This window comes from Kryptolebias marmoratus, linkage group LG14, assembly GCF_001649575.2.
Source record: "Kryptolebias marmoratus isolate JLee-2015 linkage group LG14, ASM164957v2, whole genome shotgun sequence".
NCBI classification, from domain to species: Eukaryota; Metazoa; Chordata; class Actinopteri; order Cyprinodontiformes; family Rivulidae; genus Kryptolebias; species Kryptolebias marmoratus.
This window is the reverse complement of record NC_051443.1, coordinates 17,611,438-17,630,136: the sequence shown is the minus strand read 5'-3', so window position 1 is coordinate 17,630,136 and position 18,699 is coordinate 17,611,438. Positions and strand designations below refer to the sequence as shown.

General features: G+C 37.4%; 1 protein-coding gene across 1 annotated transcript; it reads right to left on the bottom strand.

Annotated features, from left to right (window-relative positions):
• Positions 1-3,273: 3,273 nt before the first annotated feature.
• On the bottom strand, positions 3,274-17,209 carry ggt1b (gamma-glutamyltransferase 1b). The gene is made up of 13 exons (XM_017410524.3): positions 16,941-17,209; positions 13,415-13,606; positions 13,179-13,309; positions 12,985-13,074; positions 12,614-12,806; positions 12,360-12,520; positions 11,183-11,332; positions 8,357-8,493; positions 7,138-7,325; positions 6,937-7,064; positions 5,473-5,585; positions 5,228-5,341; positions 3,274-4,017 (listed from the first exon to the last, which is right to left on the bottom strand). Exons 2-13 carry the CDS (start codon positions 13,567-13,569, stop codon positions 3,871-3,873), a joined length of 1,707 nt encoding a protein of 568 aa, XP_017266013.1. The 5' UTR covers positions 13,570-13,606; positions 16,941-17,209; the 3' UTR covers positions 3,274-3,870.
• Between the last annotated feature and the right edge of the window lie 1,490 nt (positions 17,210-18,699).

Sequence of the window (18,699 nt, the reverse complement as noted above, 5' to 3'; positions counted from 1 at the left end):
CTTTTTTGGCTTTCTTGGGATTTCCTTGTGCTCTTTTGTACGCTGCAGCATTCCCTGCTCTAAAGAAGTACACAGTTAAAAGTACCTATAAATGTACGTGTGTAAAACAGCCTAACTTCATGGCACGCACAGCAGACAATAGCCTGTCCTAAAGGCAGCTTTTTATTGCATGAAGTAGCTGAGGTATGTCTTAAAAGTCTGTCAGTTTATAGCAGCTGACCACAATCAAAAAGAATGTTGTTTAATGTCCCCAGAATGAGCTGCGCTCAGTTTAAGTTCATCTCTTAAGAAAGCAGCCTTGTTAAGATCAGAGTTGACAGAAAATGTGAACACTGCTCACGAACAATGATTGTGTTACATATCTGCGAGTGGCGAGATCTTTCAGCCTTAAAAGTTAGATTGAAATACAAACAGGTGGGTTCTTTGTTTTACGGAAAGATAGAAATCTACCAAAGTCTAACCTCTTTTTTAAATATTTGGTTTTTTTCAAAAGACAGACTTTTACAAATGTACCGCATGCATTTATTCATAGGGCACTTTTTAAGTATTGTGGGCCACTTGAAGCACTTTTTTTCTACGGCTCACAATCACTCATTTACACACAAATTTATACCGCACCTCTTAAGTTAATACATTCAGCACATTTTCTTATCGTTCTCCGGTGAACACATCACACCTTGGGTTCATAAATTTATGCAAATCTAAAAATTTATACAGGTTTCACAAACCTTCGAGCAATGCTGTCATATTACCAGCAATAATCTACCTCGTGTTTTACAATTTGCCTTATTGGAGAGCAGTATTGAGATTAAAAAAAAGGAGTAATGAGATACATTTTCCATAGAGAAACGTATGAATTAGTAATGATTTCTTAAGTGGATTCTGCTCTGCTCCCCTTTGAGGTACTCAGTGTGAGGATGCAGATTTCAGTCTGTGTGAAGTAGCACTGTCTTTGTTGAATGACAAATGAGTTAATCTTGATGAGATTTGGCTTTTGCAGCTTTAGTGTCACGACAGGAACATCTTTCTGCGTAGAACAGCCATTAAAATTGAGCACCATTTTTAACTCTGCAGAAACATCTCCGAAACAAATGTCTTTCTCCTAAACATGAGGCAGTTAAATGATCTGCTGATTCAGTCACAAAGTCCTTTAATGAAGCAAATTATTTCAACAACAGTCATTTGATGCTTTTATGCATGTGTGTGTGTGTGTGTTGCTATTTTAATCTGTCGGAAAGTAAGCCAAAGCAATGAGTCAGGTTAGAATTACACATGTGAAGAATGCAGATTTTCTTTTTTCGTGCCTGCAGGGTTAATAAATCAGCCTGTTGGGTTGCATAACTCAGTTCATCAGAGCTAGTGTATGTGAATGCTGAACTGTGCTTAATTGGGCCTTTGAGGAACATTCCAGTGTGACTGTGACAAGGTCTTTTTTGAAATTTTCCAGAAAAGCATGAAGCATACTACAAAAATAACTCCAAATTAGACCAGTATGCGCAACTAAAACACTTTTTTTTAGCATTTGAGTAAACTCTAAGATTTACTAGATATAATTTTGTATATTAGTTTGTTTTGCACTCAGGTTATATCTACATGCTGCTGCCAATAAAGGGAATAAAGCAAGCACTGAGAAGCATCTCTCAGTTGAACAAAATGTCCTCCAAAAGCATTTCTTTAAATATGAAGGTTAAGGTTAGTGACATTCAGAAAATGTTAAGGACATAACCTTTTGTGATTTGGTTGGTTTATTTGTGGGGGAAAAAATGCTCTCTGAGGCCTAATTCTAGGAATTAAAGCGACAACAGGAAACTCTTTCGACAAACAAAGATTTTGGTAGGAACAGGAAGAGACTCAACTGTTTGAACCAGATCTTATGTCTGTCCAAACGCAGTTAACGACAAACTCAACAGACCTAATGTACACATCTGAATTTAAAACAAGAGAAATATTTCTGATTATAATGAGGTTGGTATTTATTTATTACCTAACAGTCATATCCTTAAGGCCAAGGGTTCTGATTAATAAACAGTTTATGTCCTAACAGTACGTGTATCACATAAGAATCTCAACGTAGCACAAAAAGTATGAAAATTTATGTTTGGTTAGTTAGTTCTTTGTTGTAATGATGCTTCCTGCCAATAAATCTTATACGTTTGGAAAGCCTGTTTAATTTACCTTGAATAGTACCACATTTGTTAAGAAAATGCATTTGTTAGCTGAGCAGCAGAGTGAGAGTTGAAGAAAGCGTCATCTCCGCCAAATCAAAAACAGCTTATTCTGCTGTTGACTGTTGTTTGGTGTTGTTTATTGGATTGGACGATTAAAGTCTGAAGAAACGACAGTCAACACAAATTTCCAATGTTTTTGCGCTAAGTTTACTTGTATATCATTTGTACTCATATAATGTAAAAAATCACGCCCGTACAAAGAAAACAAATGAGAAATTAACAAATTTCTGACTCTTATCCAGGACCAGGCCATGAGTCAGTCTGAGCAGCTGCCTCCTTACCTCACTTTCAGCTGAACTTCAAGGCATTTCCAAAGACTTAATCTCTCCAGTCATTCCTGGTTCTGCACTGAGTCTTTCTCCCAGCGGGACATGTTCGAAGGAAGTCTGAGCAATGCGATATAAATTTCTCTCAATGTCCGACAATGACTTGCAGCTCAGTTTTGCGGAAAACTCATTCCTTATGTGAGCAGACCAACCCTTGAGGATAGTTCATATCTTTTTTTAGTTGGGTTCTGTGGAAAGGTTGTGACCACTTTATATCTTACATTTTGTAGGTAGCTCTTTAAATGACCTCAGTTTGGAGAAGTGCAGTTTAATTCTAGTCTGAGCGTGGCCAAGACTAAAGTGGATGGGTGCGACCTTAAAACAAGAATATAAAAAATTGCATAGCAGTTCATGCAGACATTATCATATAAACATTTACATCAAAGTAATTATCATAATCCATCTGAAATATTAGGGAATTCCTGCTAGAAGTGCTGTATTCTCTACTTGCTCACATATAACAATAAATTTGTATGTAAATTAACTATATAATGGGAGGCTGGGGTCATTTAAAGAGCTATCTGCAACAGGTGACATAGTAATTGTTCAAACCTTTTTACAGAACCCCACTTGAAAAGATCAGAACCATCTCTAAAATGAAGCAGTTTCTTCAAAAGATAACAAGATGTGCGACAGCAGCAACAAAAAAACTTATTTTTTCACATTAAATCACATAAACCCAACAAATAAATCAGGAATAAATGCACTGCGTTCTTGTAAAATCCATTTATTTGAAGCATCATCCAAAACATTAGAAGCATTTTCATTCAGTGGAGAAACGATGAGTCCTGGATCCCAGAGGTGACAGGGGCCAGCACTAGATGTAATGCGATAAGGTCATCGCCGCCGCACTCTGGGTTGTGGGAAATTATTTTGAGTCATTATTCTGTTCGCTGGAACAATTTGTCCCTGAGGTGTTACCACATCCTCCTTCTATGCCTTCTGTTTAACAGCCAAAAGCAGCTTGATTCTGAAATAGTTTCAGAAAGTACTTCATAAATAGGAGAAAAGTTAGACTTTTAAGATGTGTGACCCCCAACATTAAGCTTTGTCCTAAAAAACATAAAGTCAGCAGTTTTGTCCACCTTTGTTGTCTTTTCTTTTTTAATAAAAAGCTGTAAGATTTCCCTTTACAGCATGTTTTACAAATTTATTACTTACATTAAATAACAACGTAACATAAATTCAGCAGAGATTTTAAATAACTCTTTGTGTAACTTTGTGCAGGTGTCTCAGACTGTTGATGGCTTTTATTGACTTTCTAATCTCTCAGTTACAAACAGCTACATTCACTGATCAGAGGTGCGCTCATGACCTCAGTACCCAGCTGCGTACGCCCATTTACGAGGATCCGACTGAGCTTTAAGGCCTTCTTCATAACGGACCACAGCCTGGACAACGGCGCCTGTCGAAGACAGAACATCTGTCTCATGGTTCTTTTTCATCAAACCGTCCAGGATGTTCTGAAGGACATGAAAACAGAGAAAAAAGGTCAAAACAGGATTGTTGGGAAATCACTTCCTGCAGAATTTAGGAATAAAAACATGATGATGTTTAGCCAGACCAATAATTTTATGAGAGAATATTAAATTTTCTGCCAAAATTCAGAGTGAAAGCTGAAAGCTGAATGACTGCTGAAGAACCTGAAACTGTGTTGATGAAGCCAAAACAGAAAAGGGCAGAACACTATCTAAAAGCAGCAAAAGGTTTAGCTGAAAGTAACAAAAGACTAGCTATGAGCTAAAGCGTCAAAAGGCTAGTTAAATGCTAAAAGTAGCAAAAGATTAGTTCAAAGCTCAAAGTAGAAGAATGGTGGCTAAAAGCAGTAAAAGCTTTGATAAAAGTAGCAGAGAGTAGCTAAAGATTTCAAAAGACTACTTAAAAGCTAAAAGTAGCAAAAAGGTTAGCTAAATCTAAAAGTAGCAAAATGCTAGTTAAAAGCTAAATGCAACAAGTAGCTAACAAAAGGCAAAACAGCAAAAGACTAGCTAAAAGACATATATATATATATATATATATATATATTTATATCAGAAGGCAAGCTGAAAGCTAAAAGTAGCAAAAAGCTAGATAAAGCTAAATTTAGCAATAAATGGTTTGCTAAAACCTTAAAGTACCAAAAAGATAACTACAAATAGCAAAATGTTGGCTAAAAGCTAAAAGCAGCATAAATTGACAAATATAGAGCAAGTAAGCTGAAACTATTTTAAAAAGGTGTGTATTTAAAGGAAAGAGATCTTTGTGTATTTCTGCAGTGGAAATGTCTTTGCAGAAAAAGTTAAATATTTCGAAAACTATAACATTTATAAAAACCCAAAGTCAACACACCCATCTCCTGAATTGGCTGATAATTTTGAAATGTGAATACAAAATAGCACAAAGTATGCAGAAGTATTTAAATTTCAAAACTGAACTTTCAATCGGATAAAACAAAACTGGAAAACAATATTGTGACTCTAGAATCATTATTCACACAACTAGAGGTGAAAACTTTTTTGTTACATTACAATACTCTGACCCCTGAGGCAAAGTGTAATGAATAGTGTCTCAGGTGGCTGAGGTGGAAGTATTCAGTGTTTACCCGTTTGAGGATGAAAGATTGTCCCCCTGCACAGCACACCACCCAAGTATTAGTTACATATATCAGTGTTGTTTTTGGTTTATGACACTCACTTTGTCAAAGCCAGGCTCTGCTACGGTGTAATTAGGACTCAGCTGGTTGTGGAGCCTCGGCTCTGTTACGGCTTTATTCACATCGTAGTTAAAGAACAGTGCATTCAGAATCACCTGCAAAACAGCAAACACACCAAACAGTTATACGAGTTCAATACTCAGAACATCAGTAATTAGCTCTAATATTAAACCGTTTTAAATCAATACAGTGGCTGGATCAAGCTACGAGTTTGCAAATGTTTTACCTGAGCAATGGAAGTCGTGATTTTTGTTCCTCCCGAACCTCCAACCACCATCTTTACTTTGTTGTTTTTGTCAAAAATGATGGTTGGACACATAGAAGACATTGGCCTTTTCCCTGTCAACAAAATGGGATGAATCATTACACTGATGTTGAACTAAAACAGGTTTCTCTGTCACTAGAGTCAACATAGGGTTATTTCATACAAATAAAACACAATTTGTGCATAAAATAACGCCTGACTCAGGACGTGTGTCTACACAGACACGTTAAAAACAATTAGCTCTGTTCACAAAGACATATTTTCAGTTTAAATCCTGTTGTATTGTGACCGATGCATATCACAGACTTTTTAAGACCTCAGAAAACTGTCAGCTTGGCAGAAAGAGGCATTATATGTCCCCATTAAAGGACTGCAAGAAAGTTTAGCTCCTTGAAAACAAATGAATTAAAAAATGGTATGCGACTCAAGGCTTTTATACAATAATCTCCTGTTGAAAGGGAGTCTTTTCTCTCCACTGTTATCCACCACAACAAGCCTGCTCCTGATGGGGGATTGCATCAAAGAGAAGATTTAATAAAATCTGCTGGTTTACTTAGACAACTACTTATTAATTAGCACTGTATAATGTACTAAATCTAATTTGTATTGTAATATAATTAGATTAAAATGATTTAAACATGGATCTGTTTTGGACTGAATTGAATTGCACCAACTTTGATATAATTAGGACTTGTTTACTTGTTTGTATAGCTCCAAGAAGTGACTTTTGTTGTGAAAAGGTATCAATAAACTGAACTCTACAAGGTACGGTCAGAACATTTCTGATTAATTAAGATTCTAAAGCAGGGGTGGACAACAATTTGTCTCCAAAAGGCCATATAGGATTACTTAAAGCCATCAAAGAGCCACATGATGAGCTGGAAATAAATATTATTTCAGGCAGATACTTTAGAAGACACTTTTACGGTCTTTCTTCCATTTTCTGTTTGGACAAGCTCTAGCATAGTTAGCATGCTTAATGGAAAAATGTCTCTCTTATACACTCTTGGAGTATCTGACATACGATCTAAAAACTGGCACTTGTGACAAAAATGTTCAAAATGTAGCTTTATTTTTACTTTTTTGAAACTCTGTTCAGTCTGGTTCTGGAACCACAAACAGTGACTAACCAGACAAAGAGAAGGTCCTGGCCTATTTCAGTCCTACATTTTTAGATGTATGAGATGTTTATTTGATTTAGACTTTGTTTTCAGTCACCTAAAGTCTGGAAAGTCAGCAATTTCTTAGTTTTACTTCAAACCTTTCCAGAACACTTTTTGCCGTCTGATAAGGGCAGTTTCCTTTTTATAGGAGTGGCCTTTGTTATGTAATCCACTCTTATCTGATTATAGATTCGTAGGTTTTGGCAGGCCTCGTGTTTTACAGGTGTGTGCCTTTGAGTGAAAGTACTCGTCATAATCTCACCTGGCTTGATGAAGTTGCTCGGGGACGGAGGAACACCAAAGCCGTTGGTGATGAGCGGGGAGCTGAAGTCGTCCATCTCGTTGTTGAGAATAATTCCCGTCGATCTGGACAGGACTTTGGAGCCCAAACTGCAGAGAGACATTAACCATTTGGGTCTTCAGGTGTGAGAGTGAATACAGGCTCAGGTCAAGCAGGTCTTACTAATGGTTGATGGTGCTGGTGGCGGCCACGGCGCTTCCATCCTCCGAGACCACAGACAGGTGTGCCGTCCCGTGGTTCTCAGGCAGGTAAAATTCCGGCTCATAGTAGCTCATCGGGTGCGTCGTTTCATCGGTAATCTTGTTACGGATGATATCCGCATAAGAAATGGATGTCATGTTCTGGATTATCTTTAAGGGAGACAAATTTGATTATTCTTCGGTACTATATGTTCGGAACCTTTAAACTCAGTGTTAACAGAGAAATAAACAGATCGATGAAGATATGAGTTTTTATTGGTTTAGCAGATGTCAGCCTCTAGCATTTAACCTTTAGCTTGTAGATCTGCAACTTTAATCACAAGCGTTTCTCTGCAGGTTCTGCATTTAGTAAGGGCAGCAAGAAATCATGAAACATTATTATGAAGTTTGGATCAAAAAAAGAGAAAAAAAAGAAACAATATCTGTGAGCCTGCATGTTAACGTTGGTAGCTATGTTTCCAGTAGCAAACAAGCAAGTTTCAACTTTAAAAAATCTCAAATACAAATATGTAATAATTTCTTACATTGCAAATTGGCTTATCTCTCTTTATTATTTTACTCATGTTTGGTAAATTTGGGGATTATTGTCTTTTAGGCCAAAGATTACTGCAAACACTTGGGATCACAGAAAGCCAAGTTAAAACTGTTTCTGTCTCCTTTTACCTTTAAAAACAGTATTTGCCTTGTCACAAGCATTTCTCTCTTTTTCCTGCTTTTGTATGCTCTCCTAACCCACATAGTTAAGCTTAGAAAACAAAAAAGCTAGTTAATGGTTGAAAAATTAAAAATGAATTACAAGATTTCAATAACCTGGGCTTTTTTTTTTGTTTGTTTTTGGCAAACTACTGTGTCCCACTGTGTCAAAAAGAACATTTGCTGAAGATTACACACAATGCTCACAGATACTCAAACTGGAACATGGCTACAGTATTTTTCCATTTATGGGTGGTTGTGGGAGAAAATTCCTTTGAGTTTGGTGTTTTAAACAGAACTTTTAAGGCAAGCCTTGAAGTTGCATTGGTCACTTTAGAAGCCTAGAATCTTTTCATCCATTTAATTATTAGCTAAAAGGGATCGCCTGCTGCAAAAGCAGCTGGTGAAGGTTCTTTCATGGACTGAATCCCTGCATGATCCCACAAAAACTAAAGTCTTCTTGTGCTTTCTTCAGCCTTTGTACTTACTTCTGTGATGTTGAGGAACTTTGGATCTCCGAGCATTGTCCTCTTTGCATATGCAAAACGAAATGCCTCCACAATGCGATGGTAGGTCAGAATCTTTTTCTCTGTGCTTGCCACACTATCTGCACTGAAATTGTACCCTGAAAAACAAAAAAACAAACAAAAGAACTTGTTTAAAACCAGGCCTTTCCCCATTTGTCTTCATCGCTTGGTACAGGTAAGGATGAAGGACACAGACAGATTAAACTTGTGTTTTCATTTTGTCCAAAAAGCCACCGTGACCAGACGGCTGGTATGAACCTGAGCTGAGAGCCACAGAAGGAAGAGAGTTTAGGGGCTGGTGGGTCTCAGCTGTCGAACACAAGCAGGAGTCATGGTAAGTGACTGAAATGTGACTCAAGCTTCAACAAGTCAGCCGTGTCCAATTAGACGTAAATCTGGGATATTAGTGTTTGGGTGTGAGGCAGGGGGGCCCAATGAGTGGGTGGCCAGTCAGAGGAGAAGGAAAAGATTTTTGACCATTAATTACTTTAGAAGAAAGTTTCATCTAATCCTCAGCGGCGGATACTGTCAGCGTTCTGACATGAAGCCAAGGCAGCATGACAGTGTCTTTACAGACCAGCAGTTTGGATTTTATGGTCTGTGTGACCTGCCAGCGTAGAGCAAAGCTATCAAACGGATAACGTATGAAAAAGGATACAGTACGGGGGTTGCTAGATAAGAACGGTAACAAAAAAGAGTGGTAATGATTTGATTCATATTTTCACAAGCTTAACTGATCAACTTAAGAAAACAGAAAACGTTTGATCCTAATTATTTCAGTAAATACATTTATCTCAGGACTGTTTGTTGCAGTCTGGGATTCAGCAAGGGTTGATACAAAACAGGATGTCTAGTAAGAAAACAAGCCTGTCTGAGAGAGGAAACCCAGGCTGTGCTGACATAAAGGAGACATGAACAATCTGTTAAAGCAAGAGCTCAGATCTTTTGAAGTGGGGTTCTGTGGAAAAGAGAGGAACAATTAATGTCTTACATGTTGTAGATGGCTCTTTGAAGGACCTTAGTTTGGAGAAATAAAGTGTAATTCTGACCAGATTAATGAGCTAACGCCTTGTCCAAGTGGAGCCAGGGGCCAAAGTGGATTACTGACATTTTATACCAACTCCATAACCATATTTACATTACAGGAGTACTTATGGTTATTTGCAAGTAAAAGTGCAAAATCACAGCAGCCCTTTCTCTACAGCCAGTTCCAGCAGTAACAGTGGATTAAACAGCAGTATGAATAGCATTTCGGGTAAACCCCTCTTTTCATGCACCTCAATTGAAATTGAAAATATAGTTTAAATACTCATAATAATGCAATTATTGTAGGAATCTGTCATTTCACTTCTGAATGTTATTGTTACCAGAAGAAATGCTCTAATTGATATCTAAGATAGTAATTAGAGAAAAGTGTGATCTAATTATATGTTAAAATGACTTGCCATAAACTGTACAATTTGATTATATATCAAAGTTTTCTTCCATAGTTTGCTTGCCATGGAAGCAAATAGGCAGAGTTTGAGAGGGGAACGAATTATTGTTATTATTTGCTCAAGATAATATAAGCATGCACATTTTACTGTGCACTCAACTGTCTGGTACAAATATAACTTAATAGTCTCTCCCTTCTAAATGAACAGGGAATAAACAGCAATTTTGATCATAAAATGATTAAAATCACCTGAATCATACAAATATTAGCTACCGTTATAACTCAGACTAAACAGAAATCATTGTGTTTATCATTATAACAGGTAAGGCTCGGTCAGACCTTCTCTGTAAGAAAGCACATACACCTATAAAACACTCTCCAAATTGACTGGACACACAAATAAGTGATAGAAAGCTCATTCAGGGCACAAAAGGGGTTTTTGGTCTTTTCAGACCACTGTTGCTGCCCACAACGAGATGCTGCATAATATCAAAAATCATAGCAGGAATATCATAATAATTCTGCCAGAATAAACATGTAATGACAACAGTGTAAAGACCTTCAGGGTAACATTCACCTAAACCAAAAATTTTGACAGGAATTGTTTTAAAAGGCATCAACTCACTTTAGACTTGAAGCCCACTCAGATTAGGCATTATCTTTGTCAGTCCAGTTAGAAAAATATTATTTTCCTCCAAACTGAGGCTGCTCAAAGAGCTATCTACAACAGGTAATATATTAACTGTTTATAACCTTTTCATACACCCCCACTTCCAAAGAACTGACCAAGAACAACAAAAGGAGGGGGGTAATAATGCTGAGGTGAGGATCATAAAAGGTGGAAATTGGAGAAGATCAGGAAGAATAATAAAAAACAATGGATGGAGAAACCCAACTCTAGTGCAAGAACCCTAAACAGAATCAACATGCAGAACACACAGAGCTTTAAAACAAGAAGCTGAGCTGAAATAAACCTAAAAACAAATCTTAAACTCATAGACCATGATGTAATGACTGCCATGTGATTTTACCTTTATTATTTAAACTGAAAGATGTAAATACTTTATAACGCACTCATTGTGGTATCCAAACTAGCCCCATAACAATTTTTATAACAGGTTTTAAAGTGTTGGTTACAGTAAAAACAACATATCTTGAGTCATTTACATAAGTCAGGTTATTTTGGGTGACATTTACTGAAAAGAGCCTTTTAGGAGTGGATTTCCTGCTCAGTTGCCGAATTTGTCGCTTACAGCTGCCTGCTTTCTGCGAGAGTGACTCGAAGGCAGCTCAGACCGAAGAACATTTACTCCCACTCAGGATGTTTTTTTGGACAGAGCATCAAGGCTTACCGTTCAAGATGTTTAATATCAGCAATAGCACAGGGCCGCTAGCGGGGGCATTGGGAACAACCATGGTGTACTCCCCCACATTCACCTTTAAAGGATTTTCATCCAAGACAGGCGCATAATCCTTCAGATCCTCCATTGTGATGATACCGTCTAAACATGGATTGACAAACACAGTGAATGCACATGAACAGAAATAGCAATACAAATCCTTTTTACCTTGCAAAAGAAGCTTTTAGCGCATATGTATACTATATATGGCCCAGTCTTTAAACAACACAGTTTAAATTTATATAGTAATGGCTGTTGCACAACTTTACTTTTAGTTATGTAGGAGTGTTGGAGAAAATGTTTAAAGCAAAGGAGAAAAAAAGAACTCTACTGTCCTCCCACAATGAATTTTATTAGAAATTCCCTCCCCGAATCAAAGCGAGCGACCCAGAACACAGAAGATGGATGTTAACAACACTCTTGACTAAAAAGTGAGACCAATCAGGGACCATTAAAGTGAGAGGATAATTTGCTAGAGTTGTTTTTACCTGTAACTGTTGCTGATACTATTTATGTATGCTAATTCACACTTTTCAACAGTCAAAATATCAGTTCATATTTTTATATTGCATTATAGACTTTACATACACTTTACAGCATTTATAAAGTTGTCTCCTGATGAGGAAAAAGGAGGTAAACCAACTTTGATTTGTGACTTCAAACTGGCTGGACATTTTTCATCATTTAACATGATCAACAGATTTAAAAAAAAGGCTTTTCTGGAGACAATGTGATGAAAATTCATAGACCAAAACTAGCTTTTTCCTTTAAAGAATGCATATTGTTCGCCACATTGCATGGCAAAGTTTTAAACAAGGATCTTAGGTTAACTATTTGTGATCAAAGTTTGTGATTAGGAAGACTTTCTGCTTCTGCCACAACAAATTATAGCTCAATATCTCTAAGACTGACAGAGTTATAACCAGTTTTGTGTTTGCCAAGATATTTGTAGCAGCCATTTGAAATCAGTTTAACTCCAAAAGTTAATCAGCTGTGGATGCACATTAAAGAGTTTCATTAAAATCCATCCTCTGGTTCATGATATTTTGCTAACATACATTTTTACAGAGGCGGGTGGTAATAACAGAGATTTAGCAAAAGCTGTCCTCGATAATTAAAACTGCTCTACCTGCTTCCTGAACATCTCTGACAAGATTCTGAGCCGTCTGTCCCTCATAAAACTCGTTAGCGCCCAGCTCGGCTATTTTCCTGTAGGTTTCTGCCAGTTTGGTAAATTTAACGGTTTCATTTTCTTTTAAGACGTCACCATTTTTCCCACAAAACACCTCACTGAAAAAAAAAGGAGAGGAGAAGATTGTGTGAGATGACGAGGGAATCCAGGCAACAGCAATCAGAGGGTGAATATAAACAGTTCCTTCTCACCATAGGGCTGTGTTGTTTAGGATGTTGTTCTTCTTGTTGGACAGAGCTTTGGCGAGAGCCCTGCCCACTGGAAATCCTTTTTCCGCGAGTTCAATGCTTGGCTGAAACAACTCTTTCCACTGCAGTTTGCCGTAACGTTTGTGGGCCACCTCATACCCTCGAATCTCTCCTGGCACAGCAATGGACAACCCTCCTACGGGCCAAGAAACAGTTGAACAAATCATAACAGCAACAGGAAACAGTGTTCTCTCTTGATTACGACAAAACTCTCAGAAAACATTCTAATCTTTTCTTTCTGTATCACAACTTTGATACTAATGTCAACAACAGCTTCCTCATATCCATGGGTGATAGTGCTGGTTAAACATTACCATTCTGGGATAAATCCGTACTGTTCCCAAACATGTCCTGTGTTGCATTGTGTGGTGCTGTCTCTCTGGCATCAATGACCACAGATTTCCCTGTTTAGATGTCACACATAAATAAACATAAGGCATGAGTTTGTTGTGTTCAGTAAAGAACAGAGAATGTTGTGACTGGGATGCACGTTGGAGTAAATCTGTACCAGTTTTTGCATCAAAGATGGTGAGGAAAAGGCCTCCACCTATGCCCATACTGTGAGCATTCATTAGTCCAACACATAATAACGCAGCTATAGCAGCATCAACTGCGGACCCCTGTTTTAAGAGTATGTCTCTGTGGTAAAAATGATGAAAACACACAATGTGAGGTTAGAACTCTGCACATGCTGAGCTAAATGAAAGTTGATTTGATGCCGAGGCTATGTAAAGAAGCCCTCACCTGCCAACCTCTGAACACGGCCCAGCATCTGCCGCCACAGCTGCCTTCAGGTAACCCGACTCTTTCTTCTTCACGCCGTAGAAGACGCCCACAAAGGTGCCGACAGATGCCACCAACAGCAACGCAAGTGCCACTATTATCGTTTTTGTGACCATTTTTATTGCTTAGGTACACAGGAAATTCCTGATATGTCTGACAAAAGAAAAACAAAACACAATTTTAAAACAATCTAATTGAAAAACAATTGGTGTTCCTCAAGGCTCAACCCTCGGGTCTGTTAATTAAAATGATATATGGAAAAATCCTACACTCTTTAATGATTCATTAGTGGTTCTCAGTAACCACGAACTGATGGTGAAAACAGATAGAACTAATGGCGGGTTTTTCTAAGCTTGAGCCTCACAAGAGAAAAATGTGCAACAAAATACAAAAATTACAGCATTTGCTTTAAAAAAACAAATGCTGACTAACACAAAACCTGACTGGCAAAGTTACATTTTTGGTTCATAGCCATATAAATAAATAAATAAATAAATAAAGACAATAATCCATAAATGGCTGTTTTTCTAATCTCCACCACTCTGAGATGTTAACTCAAAACAAGGCCCCTCCATCTCTGTAACTAGCAATGGAATTAGTTTAATTTCATAATTATTTGGCTGACTTTCATTTTACCTTCTTACATAACTTTATCATTTAATGGGAGCCATTATTAGGGTCAAAAGATTGATTTCAATCACAGATGTGTTTACACTGAAATTGAAAAATCCAGTTTTGTTCACTGTGCAACCTGAACAAACACTAAACAACTTGACTCTTTTTTTGTTTTAGAGTAATTCATTTTCTTTTTTTTTCCAATCAAATTTTCCGCAACTATTTTAGTTTTGTTGATTCATTTCCTTTCTGTGTTAATGTCACTGCCTGTATGCTTTTTATGATTCCATGTTTGTGTGGCTCCATTTTTTGTTTAGCCTTACTCTGTTAGACTATTATTGAAAGCTTTATAGCCAAGTACTTTTTGTTATATTTTGAATATAAATGGTTTGTCAGAATGAAATACTTCAGCATTAAAACCTACAAACAAATCCTGAAGACTTTCTGTAGCGCCACCCATGACAGGGTGAGGATAACTGAAATGTTATTATGATATAATAATTTACACAACAGTGACATTTCTCTGCAAGGGACATGTTTATATGTGTGTTTTGTGATAGGATAACATGTACATGATAGTAAATGGACTGTAACAAACTGTTTGTGGGTTATCTTTGCAGTAGTGACACATTATCTGCTTCATTCTGGGAAGTTTAGAAACTTCTGAATTAACTCTGTAAATTTTCTAAATTAATGCTTCAGTGGTCACAAATGTTTTATGGCTCCACTCGTAATGTGTAGCCTTTTCTTAGAGTCCTGGTTATGCATGGGTGGTTATATATTTAAAAAATAAAACCAAGCTAACACCACTTGGACACACACACACACACACCAACTTGTGCAGCTGCAGCCAAAGAACTTAGCACCTGTGACACAATATTGTCAAGAAATGTATCACAGTAATGGGCTAGTGGGAATCTATTTTTAGTACTTACTGTATTTTCTTCTACATAAAGGTTGGGATTTTAGCCTGTTAGCAACAGGCTAAAAATAAAACCACATCATGTCTGCTGACAACAAAAAACCTGAGCTAAAACTAGTAATATATTAGGACTGTGTGCATAAAGCTAAACATTTACTTCCTGTCAGGATCTTTGGTGACGGAGACGAACCCTGAATGCAGATTCATTGAAATGAAAATAAACTAATTTATTAAATAAAGAAAAATAACAAAACAAAAGCTGACGTGGCAGCAACCAAAACAGAACAAAAACCAAAAAGCACAGCAGGGTAAAACAACAAAGAACCAAGGCACGGAAAACAGCAACAACCAACAAATGACAAACAATGAACCGACGGCTAGTGAGAGAAAAGACCAGGTATTTGAATGCTGAGGGTAACGAGGGAAGTGGAAACAGGTGAGTGGAAATGATGACAGACAGGTGGAGATGGGCGTGGCAAGGAGGACAAAAGAGAGACGGAGGAGGAGTTAATACTGGGCACAATACAAACAGGAAAAAACCAAACTGAAAACAACAACAAGAATAATAAAGAAAACAAAACAAAAAACACAAAAATCCAAATCCTCACACTTCCTAATTATCCTTGTTTTGCATAAATGCTGATTTAATGAAAAGATTAAAGCAGGAAACTGATTTGGCAGAGGAAATTATATTTTAAAGACCTAGCATTCCTTGAAGGAATGTATATCACCTACCACCTTTCATGCAGGAGTTTTAGACTAAAACCATCTTATGTTGAGACATGACAGAGTTAAAGCAATTGTAGTGAAACTTGGAAAATAACATTATGCGCAATATCATGCAGTATTTCCATACCTCACATGATCTGTTAATGCTTTGAGTATGTTTTATGAATGACTGTCAGCTACTATCAAACCAAATTTTAGCTCAATATCTTTCAATTTCATAGAGGTATGGCCATTTTTGTGCAGGCCGGCATCCAGTTTAAATTGGATTGACTCGAAAAGTTAATCAGTCGTAGAGCTACATTCAATGATTACTTTCTGAAAATTAAATTCAAATCTGTCTCACAGTTTATGAGACATTTTGCTAACAGACAAACAGCGTTGACTGCGTTAAACATTGCCACGGTTTGAGGCAAAGTTGTGGTGCAGTTCGCAGCCCTCAGAGCATGTGTCGGGGAGTGACTCTCAGCTACAACCACACCAAATTCAGCTCTGTATTTGTAAACCTGGCCTAGTTATAGTAATTTATGGGTTTTAAAACACCAGCTAAATTGAGTCCGCTCCAAAAGATAATCTGTTGGTAATACACAGTCAGTGATTACTTTCTGAAAGTTTCATTAAAATCTGTTCAGGGGTTCTGTACAGACAAACGAACACGCACACAGAAACGAACGAAAAAACAATATCACCCTTTTACCTTTGTCAGCAGGCAACAATTATCTTTATTGATTGAATACATATCTATTCCTTCCATGTTTACTATGTAATTACCCTTTGGTACCTATTAAATTGTACTGTTATCAGTTCAGGACTGTCTGTGAAGTCATTCATGAAGCTGCAGATTAGTGTTGTAAAACGGAGTGCTGACTATTTGGCTTTCATCGTACCATTCTGGCAAATGACAGTAAAGAAAAAAAACTTAGAGTATCTCAACTTAATACCAACTTCCTTGATCAAAAGAGTGAAACCAGATTCATTAAGTCACATCAATATAAGCTGATGTAGATCAGCAACTGTGTGGTCCAGGATGTAGCTAATTTCTAAAAAACAATAAAAAAAAATATACCCAGCAATTCACAAATTTCACATATAATTTTCAGTTCTGTTTAACAATAACAAGAAAAATTAAAGTTTGGAAGCTAACCTAACAGCTGGACAGTACTGCCTTTAATTCCTTTAGATGTGAGTTTAAAATGTTTCAGTTTTTAAAGGGTTTTCTCTTACCTTATTTCCCCTCAGGTGCTCAGCAGCAGCAGACTCTTCGCTACAGTCTGCAGCAGTTTATAGGTGATGGAATTATATCACACAGTCATTCAACTTTAACCCAGCCCACAGAAAGCTTGTGTCATCAGCGGTGGTACAAAATGCAGCAGAACAGTAAGAAACAAGTGGAGATGACAGCTCAGTTTTTAAATAATAAGTCATCTGTACTCGGTCTTCGTGTCACTGTCTGATATCAGTCGCTTGACCCTGAAACTGAGAGTCTTATCAGTTAAAGCTTTATCAACAGTGATGCTTTAACTTATATGTGAAAAAAATTGACTAGCGGAAGCTTCTGGTTGATTTTAAATAGATGACGTATGACTTGGGGAAAGCAACACAAGGTGATTTAAAAAAAAAAAGATTGCCTGTGTAACTCTATCAGAACAAAGCTCTCACATAAATGTTGTTTGAGTTCTTTACATGATGTCCCACAAAAACGTTTTGAAATGAAGAACTGAAGTTTACCAGGAAAATGAAGGTTTTCAAGGTAGTCGAGGGGCAGGATCAAATCTGCCATAAAGGGAGGGAAAAAAGAGCCAAACTGCAGGTGGAGGGTGTGAAGGAGTGCAGCGGCGGACTGGAAGACTTTGATAAACAAGTAGCTGAGGCCAAAAGGTGGAGAGAAACAGGGTCAAGCACCAACTTTACTGCGGTGAAGAGCTCTCATCAACTGAAGTCTCGACCGTTGCTTCTTTAGAGCTTAAACTGTGCTTACACCTGACGTGACGGTAAGCCTGTCAAAGCATTTTAGTAAAAATAGGAAGAAATAGGTAAAAAATGTAACTTGTTTCAGAGCCAATGACCTGAAGAAGCTTGAGGAGGACTTGTCCAAACGCACGTTACAATCAGAAAAACACCTCCTCTCAATCAATGTTTAACTAGTTCAGTACTAGTTCAGAAACTTTGTAATGATTCAGCGCATTACTTTAAGTCTAAAGCAGGTTATTGAATTTGTGCTACTGTGCAACTTTACTTTTATCAATAATTAAATGTGACAACCCTATATTTTACTAATTTGTTCTCTTTAGCAAAATAATCTGTTCTTTTAGCACAGGAGTGATCATGTGCTAAACTTCAAAATTTAATCATAAATAGCCGAAAACTAAGCATTTAGGCAAAACAAGTGCAAGACTCCCTGGCATCCATCAAACACAGTTTGAAATCATTGCTCAGTGGGAGCATAGTTCAACCAGCAGCAATGTGATTTACAAGGAAAGCTTAACTAGAGTTTAAACATTTCAAGCTTTAGCTGACAAACGGTAGCAAAACAGAGGTAAAACTTTGGCTTGATACCCTTATGATAAAATAAGACTCATTACAGGACAGAGAATGTCATTTTCTGAGTATTTGAGGCACGTCTAGATGTGATCGTTCTGTTAGTTCGGTGATCTCCATCTGCTAAACGAGTCACTGCACATGTTGTCAGCAGAAAAAAAAAAACTGCTTGTACAGCTGGCAAAGAAACATTTTTATATATGTCCTATCCTTCCTTTCCTCTTCATCCTCTCTTATTAGCGCAGTTACTTCCTGTGTACAAAGAAATCACAACAGCTTGACACATCCATCTGTGCTGTGGAGGTGCAAAGGCAATCAGGAGGCTGTGCTGTAAATCAGCCCCTGAGCTGGAGACAGGTGTGTAGAGACACCGCAGAGGAGAAGTGTGACTCCGTCTTCAAGTTTGACAATGTAGGATAGAGCAGCTGGGGGAGAAAAAAAACAT